A 14,811-nucleotide genomic window follows, 5' to 3' on the forward strand; every position below is an offset into this window, starting at 1 on the left:
AGTACATTAGAATTTGTGTTCATTGCTTGTTTTTTGATTGTTAAAATGATCAGTTTTGAGGTTATGTGTTCTGTTCAAAAAATATCGGGAATTGTAAAATCAAAATTTTATATGTTTGGAGAGTCCAATTGAAGAGTTTGTGTTCATTGCTTACTTTTTCGTTTGTTAAAATTTTACGTCTCGTTGCTTGTTCATGAAAAATAATACGGTAATCCTCCATAGCCTCCATAATCGTTCGAAAGACATAAGTCCGTCTCGCGATTTTTTAACAAACTTGGTTTATTAGAGGGTTGCATTTCAAAGCCCTAGGTTTATTGTGTCATCCCCGCTCCTCATTCTTATCTTAGTTACATTAGAACATTTTTTAACAGTTTTCGATCACGCTGAAAAATTTTATATTATTCTGAGATCTCTTTAATTAAATAAATTTTTGATTAAGAAAGATGTTGGCGGTCACAAGTCCAATGTTGAGATATGTGATGTCATTCCATGACATTTTCTCCAATATATATCAGAAGATTATATTAAAGGTCCGTCTGCCTTCAGAGTCCCTTTAACACGGTTCTCAAAATATTTGTGACTCAGCTTAGTTAAGATGTTACGGGAATAGTTATAGCAATCGTTGACCTTTGGTCAGTATTGGCTTAATCGAAACAAACGATTCCAAAATTTATCATTCAGTTGGATAAAATATTATTACGGGAAGTATTACTCTATTATGAATAAAACTCTCCTATTTCGTTGTTTAACAATATAAAGTTATGAGACAATACAGTGATTTGAATAAAATGATGAAGAGGTATGATTTATATAATTTATTTTTTTCTGATATACACCACCCAAGAGAATGTTTACTTGAAAGACTCAAATTCATGGACATTAACCAAGTGATGAGAGTAGTTCCAAATAATTGTATATTCCGATTCCCTACACCTCCACACAAAAAGTATTTCTTTCACCTCAAGTGTGAAGCTCTTTGTAAATAACAGTACTTATACCTAGATAACATATCAATTTATATCGATCAAATACCCACCGGTAATAAAGTTCAAGGACCCTTATTAAGCATTGTCAAAACTAACGGTGTAATGGTAATGGTTTGGGCTTACATTGGCGACTACCAATAATAATAAATACAGTGGAACTTCTCTAACTCGAATCACCATAATCCACAAAAAAAAACTTCGAGTTAGAGAGACTTCGAGTTAGAGAGACTTCGAGTTATAGAATTTTCATTAAAATATTCAATTTTTGAAAAAGTTCTAAACTATAGATTTAGACACAGTTCTATTCATTTATTTCACATAAAGTTTTATGTTTATACGTTAAAACATGTATTCTGTAATTTTGTTTGTTGCAGTTTGCTATTGTTTGGCGACTTGTCTTTGTTACACAATTTAGGAAATCCATAGGTATAATATCATATTTTTTGTTAGCCTCCATATGATATAGAGAAACTCTTTAAAAATACTGCCTCGATAGTAATATTTTAATTTTTTTATTATCCCCTGGTCGAAAAGTTCGATTTATGGAGAGAATTTTGTATGAAATTTGACTGCTTTTGCCATTTCAAGAGTTCGAGTTATGGAGAACTTCGACTTATAGAAGTTCGAGCTATGAAAGTTCCACTGTATTTCTAACGAGGAATTACAAGAGAAGAGATAATAATAAGGGCTACGAAAATGGTAGTCTAAAAAAATTGAGTAGATAAGAAACTAGTACATGTTTTTAAGACCAACGGAGCATGTACTTGACAATTATACGAGCTTTGAGTCCATAAAGATTACAAAACTGATGTAAATCCTATTTAATAGTTCCATATTAAAACCGAAAAATTTAAAAAGTCCCCGAAATACATGCTTTCACCAGCAATCAGCTGCTAATTGATAACCCAGAAACCATTGAAAATATCTAATTTGAGTTACTTATGGATATTAGTGCCCATTAACTTTATCCGTAGCAACTTTATTAGCCAGCACTCCAATAATCTAAATCGTGGCTAAATGAATCAAAACGAACGACACTAAATGCGAAATCCACAGTGGGCAACAACAAAACAATAATGGTTACAAATAAAATCCGCAATAATGTCAATATATTATGCCAGGAAATGCCATTAATTTGCGTGCGCAGTCCGCAGACCCCAAAAACCCACTGGTTGCGATTTGTATCTTAAATGCATGTCAACAACAGCATGCTGCAAAAATCGCACACTAACGGCACATATGCACATAAATATCTTCATATGGATAGTGCGCGATGTGAAATAACGCCACAAAGCCATGCCAGCTGTCACAAGCCAACTGGCGGCTAAGCGTTATCAGCGAATCGCGCATATGAAATTTATCGCTTACATTATGTTACACACACGATAGTTGAAAAGCAACAACCACAATGCCAACAACAGCAATTGCCGCAAAATAGCACTCGTATTTTCAAAATTAATAGCGCGCGCATGCGCAATGCGATTTTCCGCTACACCAACTATTAATTGTTATTTAATTTTTTCAACACTTTGTCCGCCGTACATTCGCAACTGCGGCGTGACCGGCTGCCTAAGCCTTACATGGTCCATTTTGATATGTGTACGCTTTGAGCGACGCGAAAAAGCTTGAGAAATTTATTAACACTGATTTGCTGATATCAGTGAATGGAATCTTAAAGGAAAAATTGTGCACAGATTAATAGAGAGAACTGGTTTGGCTGTTGGCAGTCGCGACGACTAGTCTATTGCAGTGGATGACCAGCACAGCATTTGCTGAGTACATGGTAGTCCAAAAGTCAAATGATTGACCCCGTTTTTAGATCGATGGAAATTCCGATGGATAATGCTGCCAGGACAACTCAACGATAAACCCATTCCGAAAATAAATGATGGTACAAATTAATCATATCATAACCTAAAAGAGATCTTCGAAACATTGTTTTCACGAAGTGCTTTCGACTGTTTTTCCGAAAGAAACCTTGCATCTTTGGCGAAAGTATTTCGAAGCAGGACGGTCTATGAATGGAGGATTCCCATTCGAAATTTCGTCTGTATAACCGAAAAATATTTTTTAGAAGTAATCAGGTTTTGAGACCACATAACCTTACAAGACTACTGTGACATGGGTATCAGTAGTCTAAAGTTAAAATCCTCAGTCTTACGAGTTAAAAAATAAAATATATAAGCAATAAGTTCTAAGGAGAAGACTTATTTGAATCGACGAAGAGACGTCTCCTGACAAATTCCGTGAGGTTATATTGATTAGATCTGTTTAGATATCCAATATTTAGTTCTCTACTAGAAAAGGCTTGCAGAAGGGCACTATGGTAGACTACCTCATAAATCCTTGAGGGTTCGTTACTGATTTGGAAAATATACGGAATGTTTTATCTCTGATTTAGGCCTCTTAAGAAGACTGGCACTGGCTCTGAGTTTCGATGTTTATTTGTAAGAAGTGTGAAGACATAGCGTTACATCATCTCATGTCTTGTAAGAAGTGACCGGACATCCGGCAGACACGGGAAAGTTGTGTAAGAGATAAAACTTTCGGCTGGTAAATCTTAAATTTTCGTTCTAAGACTCATGGGAAGTGAAAAAGCGGTTGCCAAGTAGTAAATATAATTGTGATGGAACAGTATGATTTAGATTGAAAAAAAGTGTTGAAAATTTCAATACCCGAGGTGTACAAACTTTCGGCAATTATTAAGAAGAATTTAACTTTGTACAAATTATGAGAATTTTAAGCGGAATCCAAGTTAACTATCACAACTTAGTTTTCGAACCACCCTTTAATGCACATACATATGTGGCATGTAGCAAGCGATACATTGCAATCACGATAAACTCATTTCAATAACGTCACTTGAATGGGGCGTAAATATATGATATGGCCTATATCTCATGTGGCTATACAGTTAAAATGTTCGTTACATATACCTTAGCTGCCGCACTCAACTTTTGCTCTTGGCCAACTGTCAATGCTGGCCGTCAGTCAACGACCACCACACTATTATTTGACATTTGTGCGCGCCACTGCACTTTTTACACCTCAACACTTCGCGCATTTTTTACCCCTAACCCCACTATGCCGCAACGTCAAAGGCTGATTGTTGGACATTTACGAGTTTAGTTGTGTGGAGTAGCTACTATACTTATTAACTTCATATGTGTGCTCTCGCTTGGACTAAATAGTGGCACGCATGAATGGAATGTTGTGCATATGCTGTTGCATCAGCCAATCACTACGGCTTGCACGCTTGAAGGCAATTTTAATCTATCATTTACCAGTTGCTTGTGCTTAATATGCTATTGCGATCGTTTTAAGTTTGCCATAAATTCTTACAAATCCCGGTAAACTGAATTGATCAAAGCAATCAATGTAGCGGTGTGCAGAGATTAAGATTATTATTAACTACTACTATATACTACTGAGTTAAGCGTACATAGTTGATATTTCCGTTGCCATAACTTAGTCAACATTTTGCGTCATTTATATTTGAGGTCTGTTATGTGGTTGTGGTGTGGTTGGTTTCATTATGCAATAGACGGCGCTGATCGATCTACAATGAAGTTCATAATAATATTATCATAAAAATGGTCTAGATCTTTAACAGTCCCTAAAGTATAGGATGTAACCCAATTTACACTGGATTATTGGAGCTCATTTCAAGAAAAACTTTTGTCATTTAACGAACGAAAATTTGTCCAATGAAGACCAACTTCTCTAGGATCAGCGGACGAAGTATGTATGTTTCTGAATAGTATTCTATAGGCCCAATCGTATTTGTCAAAAAGATATAATTTTTTTAGATTTGACCGTATTCGAAAAGCTTGAAAGAGCTGAAGAGTGAATTTTTATAATATGTAAGAAAAACTATATAACTTAAAAGTCGGTTACTGAATAAGTCCTTGACGGAACTTTTTCTAATAGATCTAACATTGAATTCTATAGTGGACACAAATTTTTTAATGGATCTATATTCCTAAAATTTGGTTTATGTCAGCCTCAAAATCGAAAAGATCACTCTTGCCAACAGGGGCTACTTTGGATTGAGTAATTGCCTACTCAAGGTAAGTTCCTATATCGACGAACCAAAATCAAACTCTACAAGTCGCTTATTATTTGGTTTAGTTTTTGCGGAATATTTATGGTCCTCTGAACATTGGCAACGGCGAATACCGCAGAAGATGGAATGATGAGCTGTATGTGTAATTCGACGACATAGACATAGTCCAGCGAATAAAAATGGTCGAAAACCCTCTAGCTTGAAAAGCGTTCGATGCAGTACCCGCTGGTGGAAGCAGACGAAGAGGAAAACCTCCACTCCATTGGAAAGACCAGATGGAAAGCGACCTGTTTTCACTTGGGATTTCCAACTCGTGCCGGTATGAGAAGAAAAGAGAAGAATGGAGCGTTGTTAACTATTTGGCTATAATCTAATTAACGGATCTTAGGCCAATTAAATACATACTATATTCCTAATGGAACAACGAGTTTCTTACTTGGAACAATCTCTTTTGACTATCGTTTCGGGAGTGCTAGCATAATTTTAAATATGTGTATAATGAATTCGTCTAAATTCCGAAGGACCGAAAAACGAAAAAAAAAATTGATTTGGAAACCACTAAGCCTAGCCTCTGCACCTTTTTTGAGTCGATTTATAATCTTTTGCTTGATGTTGTGGCCGTTAAGTGCATTGTTGTCTAATATACTCGTAGGAAATTTCTAGGAACATTTACACCAGGGAAATAAGATGCAATAAGAGCCGATAAAAGCCAGGGTTTGTTAGGTATTATCAAAGATCGATACTCTTTTCTACCGAGAAAAATCAGTGTAGGGGCTTCAATTAGATTATAATAAAGACTTGGGATTAAATTCTACCAGAAACTAGAACAGCTCTTGGACCTTCATTAATAGATCTCGAAGTGAATACAAAATCTGCTTGTAAAGTCTAGTTAGCATCAATAAGACTATTCTAAAAATTATGTAAAGAGAGGTCAAAAGTAATATAAAACCGACAATTTGAAGTGATTCTCTCGGATCTAGAAGCGAGTGATTTATTTTAGTTATTTCTTCAAGTACCAAATTTTGAAGAGCTGTTAGATGCCACAAGCTAAGTAAGGGTCATAAAGTATTCACAAAGCGCTGTGTTTGTGCTTCATTGTATGTATTTTTTTTATTTTCTCGTCCTAATTACCCTTTTTATTGTTTTCGACTGGCACATCAACAAGCAAAAATATTATCATTAAGTGAATAATTATAAGCAATCATTCAGTGTTTAAGCGCCATAAGTCAAAGCATAAAATGCGAAAGCGCCAACACAAAAACTGAGTGCAACGAAAATAATGAATACGCTGAGGAATATAAATGAAAGCGAGAAAAGATTGCGAAGTGAAGGCATAACTTTAGTGAGATAAATAGATAAATGAAAGAATGGGTGGGTTGAAGGCAGTGGCACTTGGGGGGCAAGGAGCATGCGTGAAATGAAACTGAAAATCAACTAAAATACTTTAGCACACATATTTATTGAGCTCAGCAAACCATATTCGCGCAACATGTGGCACACGCTGTGGCAGCAACATGCCGTTAGAATAAAGAAAAAAAGACGTTCACTCGTGGCGGTCATGCCGCGCAGTGTTGAAAGTAATTTTTGTTTTTGTAAAAAAAAGCACTGAAATAAGAAAATCTGTTGGCCGTCAGCGGCCCACTTAATCAGCATCTTCTCAGCCGGTTGGGGGGCACACTGCAAACCCCACATTACAAGCATCATAAATATAAAATAAACAAGTTTTAGTGAAAGGCCACCAGCGCGCGCTTGTGTGTGTGTCGGTGTGTTGACGTACAAGCCGAAAACTCATTTACAAAACGCAATTACTTAATTATATGCTTATACACAAACAAACAAATAATTAGATAAATCCACATCAACACACAAACGAGTAAATGTAATTATTGCAATCACTCATTCATACAAATTCACAGGCAAACCTACACACACACACACATGTTTGGTGTTTCCAACTTTTCATCGTTCATTTCGGCTGGCCCAACAATCAACTGTTGTCCGCGTATTACTTTCAAATCACACACACACACATACATACATTCGTTTGTACATCTGTTCGTCTGTCTGTTTGGTACAGTTCCCAGCTGTATTGCATATTGATGAACGCTGTGCATGACAGATTGCTGGTAATGAATTATATTTAATTATGAAAATCAATTTAGTCTTTTTCTGCTGCTTTCTCTGCTGCTTCTTCTTCTCCTTTGCCTCCTCTTTGATGTCATTGCTTTTGGGCCGCTTTCTTGTTTTCCTTGGAGATTTATGTGGGAAGTGGGTCAGCGAGTTAGCAGCTAATGCTTGTGTAACACTTAGGGAATACTATCAGCACTACTTTTTGGAATGTGCATACAATTGAATTTATGTATTGTTGCTGTGTATAAACCAACATATGTATAAACACTTTCTACTATTCTTTCTCAATTTTGGGGATATTTGGGATTATAAAACATTTATATCCATTTCAAGAGTTGTATTTAAATTTAAACCTTTAGCTGATTATTATTCTGCGATCCTCATTTAAAAAAAGGGTATCAGAAAAATTAAAAAGCTTTACTCATCATATGATGTATTATTTTATTTAGCTAGACCATCTATGAAGATTCCAGGGAATATGACTAATTTCTAATTTCAAATGGGTCTATAGGTCTCATAATTCTCATATTTGGTCAAGACCTTGAAAATAAAAAAAGATCAAATTCACATAAGTTTTCATAAAGGGGAGATATACCAGATCCAGAAATTCTTGAGGAAACGGTACAGCGGAACATTTCCAGCATAGAATGGAGCACAAATACAACATTTTAATTAAGAAATTTCAAACGTGAACCGCGGCTATGTCTTAGATGGTCCATCTGTTGAGTCCAATTTTCGGTGTCACGTTCGAGCATTTCGACTGAATGACTGGCACTCGTGGCGTTTTTCTCCAAAGGCTGATTCGAAGCGGGATTTTCCGCATATACTTTCTACTTTGCATATCCCCACAGGAAAAAGTCTAACGGTGTGATAATTCGATCTTGGTGGCCAATCGATCGGCCCTGTTCACCGAAGTGTTCTCTCCAACCATTGATTGATGTGATTTGTGGGAAGTGGTGCGGTCTTGTTGAAACTAAATGTGACCGAGATCATGAGATCAAATTTCAGGCATCAAATAGTCGGTCATTACGATGCGATAACGGTTGCCATTGACGGTTAGGTTCTCTTCGGCCCAAAAAACACTCCAAACCGTTTTTTTCTGGATGAATGAACAGATTTCGGCTCGAAAACGTCGGATCTTCTTCAAGATCCAATAGAGTGGAGCAATGTCGCTTCGCTTGGGATGGTCGAGCGGCTTAAGTTATTGAACAAGATGTATTTTGTACGACTTCGATTTAAGATCTCGACGTAAAATGCGCCAATACGTCGTTTCATTCGTAAATCAGAATTGCTGCGAACGGCGCCGAATCGACTATCCATGGTCTTCGTGTACACTCTCGGCTATGGCTGCTACATTTTCTTCACTGCGTACTGGACGTGGTCTCTTCGGTCGAATATTATCCAATAATGAATACTGGATCTCAAGAAGGGTGATAGTGATGTGAATAGTACACTTAGTAGCCCGTTATGTTGACCATAAGTTTAGCGAAGCGCCCGAAACACATTTTTTAAAGAATCGTGAATTTTCGCAAAAAAATTTAACAAATTGTAGAGGTTGTTCAGTAAATCTTTCCATGTTCCAGAAAATACTAAACAAAAATAACATGTCAGCTTTACACGACTCACACGTGATGTCAAAAACAGGCTATTGAAATAATAATCTCTACTTGGATCACCCTTTTTAATGCCAAACAATGATGAGATAAGATGTTCTCCAATGCTTTCGTAAAAAACTTGATAAATTTAAAATAAAATATGAAGATTGAAGAGACGTGTTAACTGAACTATAAACTTGAAATTTTTTATATTAATTAATATTTTTTTAAATTATCGTTTTTATTGAGTCAGTACAACTGAAATTTCAGTTTATAAATAGTCATAATGAAACCACAACGACGGAGCAGATAGTTCAGGTCTGGGGTAGTTAAACGTCAGCTGTGATCATAATATCATTAAATGTTTTTAAAGAAATTTTGTGTTTGCTTCACCTGAGAAAAGCAAAAGTACAGCGATAGGCGGACAATAAAGTAAGTATCATTTTCATGACAGTCGGGTCTGTGAAATAGAAACGGTCATTGAACGTTATTTGACCGAGAATTATATACTTAACCCAATTCCACAAAACAAACTACAGACAATATCGAAAATGGTGAGTTCTATTCCAGGAAGCGATCATTCCGAGACTGGTTAGAGTAAGCATGTAACTATTACAGTATCAGTGTTGTATCGTTGAAAGAAGTACATATATGGTATTCATAATATATCTAAGGTTCTATATAGGTTTTAAACATGGCAAGTCAAGAACAGTTTTGATTGTACTTATATATGTGAAACTTGAAATATTTCGACTTATTTATGACATTTAAACAATAGTAATATGGTAATGATGTCACTCATTAATATAAGGAGGGTGAACAATTTCTTGGGACACATTTTTTTATTTAAAAAAGGTGTTATTCTGTACGAAGTTTTATACAAGTATTCATATATTAATGAAAAATTTATATAAATAAATTAGACTTTATGTAAAACAAATTCTCTAGATTTAGTCTCATAAATCATATAGATCTTCCACCTAAGAGATCACTACCAGAAAAGTGCAAATTATCACTTAAACTAATATCGTTTAAACATTTTGAACAAATAATAAAAATTGCAAGTCTAATACTAAGCTAAATACAAGTCTAAATATTTGTCTAAACTTCGGCCAATCTAACGAAACTCACTTACGCAATCACACTATCTCTCTCTCTTTCACACCACCCGCCCAACATATTTAATGCGCCATTTGTGATCATTACACATCATTCACTTTCAATTACCAGGTAATTGATTATGTAATTAAATAAACACAAAAGGCAACAAAACTGCAACATAAATTCGCAGCTATAAGCCAAAGTGCCAAAATTATTATACGCAATTTGAATACAATTTGTTGGCAATTGAAATGTTGTTGTTGCTGCATAAAATGTTGCCACCATTGTGTGAGCTGAGAACTGAGTGCACCTGATGGCACTAAAAATTGCTACAAAATAGCGAGGAGAGCAGCAATAAAAGTGCGCACAACAAAAGGGGTGTTGAATATAGCAGCGGCAGCAGCAATTAAATGCAAAAATTGCTAAAGTCAAATTCGGATTAGTGGAGGGAGGGAGGAGGAGAGCTATTTGTGAATACTTTTACATTATTTTATTGTGTGTATGTTTGTTTGTATGTAAATTTCTGTAGCACTTACCGATATCGAGCGCATAACAGAGCGCACCACCGCCACGTCCGCCGCGCCGTCCATGCCAACTGCTGCAGCTCAATAAAATCAAAGTCAATGTCAGCCAACATAAAGTTTTATTTTTATTAACACCATGACGCTTAATGCGGCAATAACTTTTCAAATAATTTGTTGCGCAACATGAACAACGGCTAAACAGCAGAGCGAATGCGGCGCGGCAGCTAGCTTTCGGCGACTCCTGTCGCTGCCGTTGCTGGTGCTGCTGTTGCAATTTAAATGAATTCAATTGTCGAATTTTTATTGTAGCCATTTTATGATATTTTCCGTTTTCGTTTGACTTTCCGCATTCACTGTTCGCTGAACTTTAGTTTTTTTTTCACCTCCTCTTTCTATTTGGCGCTTTTATGCCCGCACACTTTGTAGTTAGTTGTCCGGCAAAAGGTTGCCACCCATTTGATTTTGTGCGGTGTTGAATGTGGCATGAACGAATGCGAAAGGTTGATTGCTTAGTTGTTGTTGTCCGAGGCCAATGTCAATGTTGCGTGTATTTTTGTTATTGCTGTCACAATTGTTGTTGCTGTTATGCCGGCCCTGCACGTAGTTTTCACTTGAATGGTTGCAGTAACAGTTAAAATAACGGCACGCTAGCGGCATAACGTTTTAACTGCCAACTAGTAGTATGTGTGTATTGGCAATTTGTTCGTCGATTTTCTGTTTGAACTTTGCACAAATGTCGAATTAATTTAATTAGATTGCGTATTGGTACAACATTAAGGTGGGTGTAGGTGGTTTATGCAAAACGCTTAACACAAGTAGCTTATTTTAATCTAAAACGCTGCGAATTGCCGTTAGGTGATTACTGCGCTGTTGCACGTGAGTGGCTGAAATGAGAAAGAGACCAAAAGGAAAGTGTTTATTTGCAAATGTTTTAATGAACTGTGTTTTATAATTTTAATTATTTAATATATTTACATACTAGATAATAATTTGAAAAATTAAAATTTGATGACTCAGCATTTATTTCTATTTATGTAGTAATAGCAACTTAGCAGATTTCTATGAGTCAACTTTACCAGCTATTTAACATCAACCTTATAAGAATCGTGTTGAAACTAACCACGGAACTCAAATTCACTAACACGAATACGAAGGATATACAGTATAAACTCGGTAACCGCAACCCTCGATACACGCGATACACGATTCATGCAACACTATAAAACATAGCATTGTAACCTTTATAAGTGCAACTACTCAAAAATATTGACCTCAATAACTGCAACTTTACATCTAAATATGTTTTGCTTCAGTTCTTTTTTTGTCGGTTTCTTCTTATGGCATTTTTTTGTTATGTATTCACAAACTGATCGTTATTTTACCGTTGCTCTGTCGACTTTGCTGTTTTTTGTGTGCGTTAAGAGCAATTGTCAACAAATGACTTTCATTATCAGTTTATTTTGCAACACGCCAGTAGTGTTTTATGTGTAAAAGTCATGGTGGTCACAAAAAAATTAATAAAACTAACAATTAAAGAAAAAACTGAAATTTTGGATAAACTAGAAAGTGGTGTATCGACAAAAGCTCTTTGTATTGATTATAAAGTTCACAAGTCGACAATAACGAGAATAAAGAAGAAAAAAGCTTGTATACTTAAATATGCCACAAATATGGAAGCTGGGCCAGGAAAACGGCAAACCTTAAAATCTTGTGAATACCCAAGAATGGAAAAGGCTCTCTACAAGTGGTTTTTGAAACAAAGGAGTGAAAATGTGCCTATATCCATCGGTATCGTCAAAGCAAAAGCTCGCAAGCTCCATGAGAAAATAAGAGAAAAGACATGATGTTTTCATGCAAGTAATGGTTGGGTATCTAATTTCAAAAGGCGATATGGCCTCCGCCACTTGAAAATTTGTGGAGAGAAGCTTTCCAATAAGACAGCGTCCGTCGGCCCATTTGTAATACGTTTTAGAAATAAAATCAAGGAGCTTCATCTTTCTGCAGAACAAATTTACAATGCCGACGAGTCCGGATTATTTTTCAGGCAGATACCAGATAAAACGTTGGTGAGCTTCAAGGAATCATCTGCTCCTGGTCGGAAAGTTAGTAAGGAAAGAATAACATTTCTCGCATGCACAAATGCTTCGGGTACGCACAAAGTTAAGCTCTTTGTCATTGGAAAAGCAAAAAACCCTAGAGCATTCAAAAATTTTCAAAAAATGCCCGTTGTCTACAAGGCTAACAAGAACTCGTGGATGACTTATATGTTTTTCGAAGACTGGTTTCATCATACGTTTGTTCCTGAGGTGAAAAATACGAAATGTATTGAATTTTTGTTTAAAATTTATTTGTATTTTTTGGATTGTTATAGGTACGCGAATTTCTAGAATCCAAGGGACTTCCCAAAAAAGCCCTATTGGTCTTGGATAACGCCCCGTGTCATCCTAAAGACAATGAGATGAAAAGTGATGATGGAATGATAACCGTTATGTGTCTTCCACCTAATTGTACCGCGATTCTCCAACCAATGGACCAAAACGTTATTAACTTAACAAAAGTCTATTACAAAAAAGTCTTTTGGAGCATTTAATAGGGAATAAAACCACTCATCTGGAGGAAAAAAGAAAGGAATTCAACTTAAGACATGCTATCTGTCTTCTTGCAAGTTCATGGGAAAATGTGTCAGCAAGCTCCATTCGCAAGTGCTGGAATATTTTAATGAAACCAGATGTTGAGTGGAGTGAAGAGGACGATATTCCTCTCAGCATTCTAAAAAGAGAAATTGAAAATGAACGCGCAATCTTTGTATCAATGCTCCAAGAACTTGATTCCAAATGATTCGTTCACAGCTAAATGAATGTAGAAATTGAAAATTCTGATGATAGCGAAGCGGATGTTATTCCACCTCCTAAAATAAAAGGATCAGTTGCTATGCAATCTTCTAATACATGCATTCAGTGGGCTGAGCAAAACGATATTCCAATAAAAGACATTATATTTCTGAAGGAGCTTCGTGAAAGAGCTATAATAAAAACGCTTAATAAGAAGAAAGTGCAGACAACAATACCCGATTTGTTTAAAAAATAAATTTTTTAATAAAAAACTAAGCTTTCTATATCATAAAACGATTTTCATTTGTCATATTTCTTGTTATATATTTTTCCTCGTTGGGTGCAACAAACTCAATAAGTGCAACTACCTAGATTTCTATTAGTTGCGATTACCGAGTTCGTACTGTACATATTTATTAATCTTCATGTTCACTAGGTTCCACAGAAGCGTTGTAATAATATATTCGGCGTCATCAGGGTTTGTTTTATTAACGCAGCCGTTGCCGGTGCCCCCACCTATAAGTTTGTACTTTATTAATTTAGAGTTCGTTTCATCTTAAAAAAGTCTACGGGATGTCCCGTCACCCCATTTCTTATTAAGATATTTCTAGGTAGCGAAAGCGATCCTTAACTGGTTTAAAATTTGTCGGAAAATATTTATCAACTATGGTTTTATAAATAGAGCTGTTTTGATAATTATTTCATAAATAGTAACAGACAAAATCGACTTGAACCTAACTCATTTTTTACGGGTGATTAGATCTTAAGTCAAAAGGGTACACACCGATTTTCAGAATTTGCCTCCAAAATCGAAAGATTTTAATTGGAAGTTTGAAAAAAGGATTAAAAAATACAGGTAAGTTCGGCTGTAACCGTACATTTTATACTCTCGCAATTTATTTATTTAGTTGTATTAATATAACAAACAATTTGACTCGCATATTCGGCTTATACATATATGGTATAAAGTCCATTGTAAGAAACCCTAACATTAGGGAACTTCAGGAAGTTATGACCCGATTTCACAAATTTTTGGCACGGAGACATATTATTAGCCCTTCTGCTATGTTTGGGTCAATTTGACCCAATTTTCAGTAAAACTCGTCGAAATTCGCGTGTTAGTCTAGTCGTATTGTATTGATTCTTCTTCTATTTGTTAACCGCAGTAAAAGGAATAGATAAATATGAAAATTAAAATAATATCTGTTTTTTATGTTGCTGCTGGAGGATGCCAAATGTAATTTCATTACACTTATTACGTTGTTGGGTCAATTTGACCCACCTAGTATTTTCAAACATTTTGCCGTTTATTATTACATCACTCGATCAAAAACGCCGACAAAGTAACCTAATTATCGGAAATCGTGTATATTTTGCACAGCCCTATGCTCTGCCAGAAATGAATCCACCAAAAAACGACAGCGATGTTTCTTCTGTCATCATACAAAAAATTCGAACAAATATTCAGCTGTTTCTGGTACGTGCCAAAAATTTGTTTACAAGGAACACAGCAGCTTAGTTTGTGAAAATTGCCGTTAAAACATACATATCTCAACTATTTTCTACAATTAACATACA

At 35.7% G+C, this 14,811-nt stretch overlaps 1 protein-coding gene across 2 annotated transcripts in view; it reads right to left on the reverse strand.

The window, feature by feature from the left end:
- LOC105208477 (discoidin domain-containing receptor 2) overlaps positions 1–14,811 on the reverse strand; it is a 384,778-nt gene that overhangs the window by 280,289 nt on the left and 89,678 nt on the right. For both annotated transcript variants that reach the window (XM_011178347.3, XM_011178346.3), the window contains exon 4: positions 10,415–11,286. In XM_011178347.3, the coding sequence (XP_011176649.1) occupies positions 10,415–10,715 (301 nt within the window). In that variant the 5' untranslated portion in view covers positions 10,716–11,286. The remainder of the gene's footprint in view (positions 1–10,414; positions 11,287–14,811) is intronic.

The sequence above is a fragment of the Zeugodacus cucurbitae genome, chromosome 3, assembly GCF_028554725.1.
Source record: "Zeugodacus cucurbitae isolate PBARC_wt_2022May chromosome 3, idZeuCucr1.2, whole genome shotgun sequence".
Classification (NCBI taxonomy): Eukaryota; Metazoa; Arthropoda; class Insecta; order Diptera; family Tephritidae; genus Zeugodacus; species Zeugodacus cucurbitae.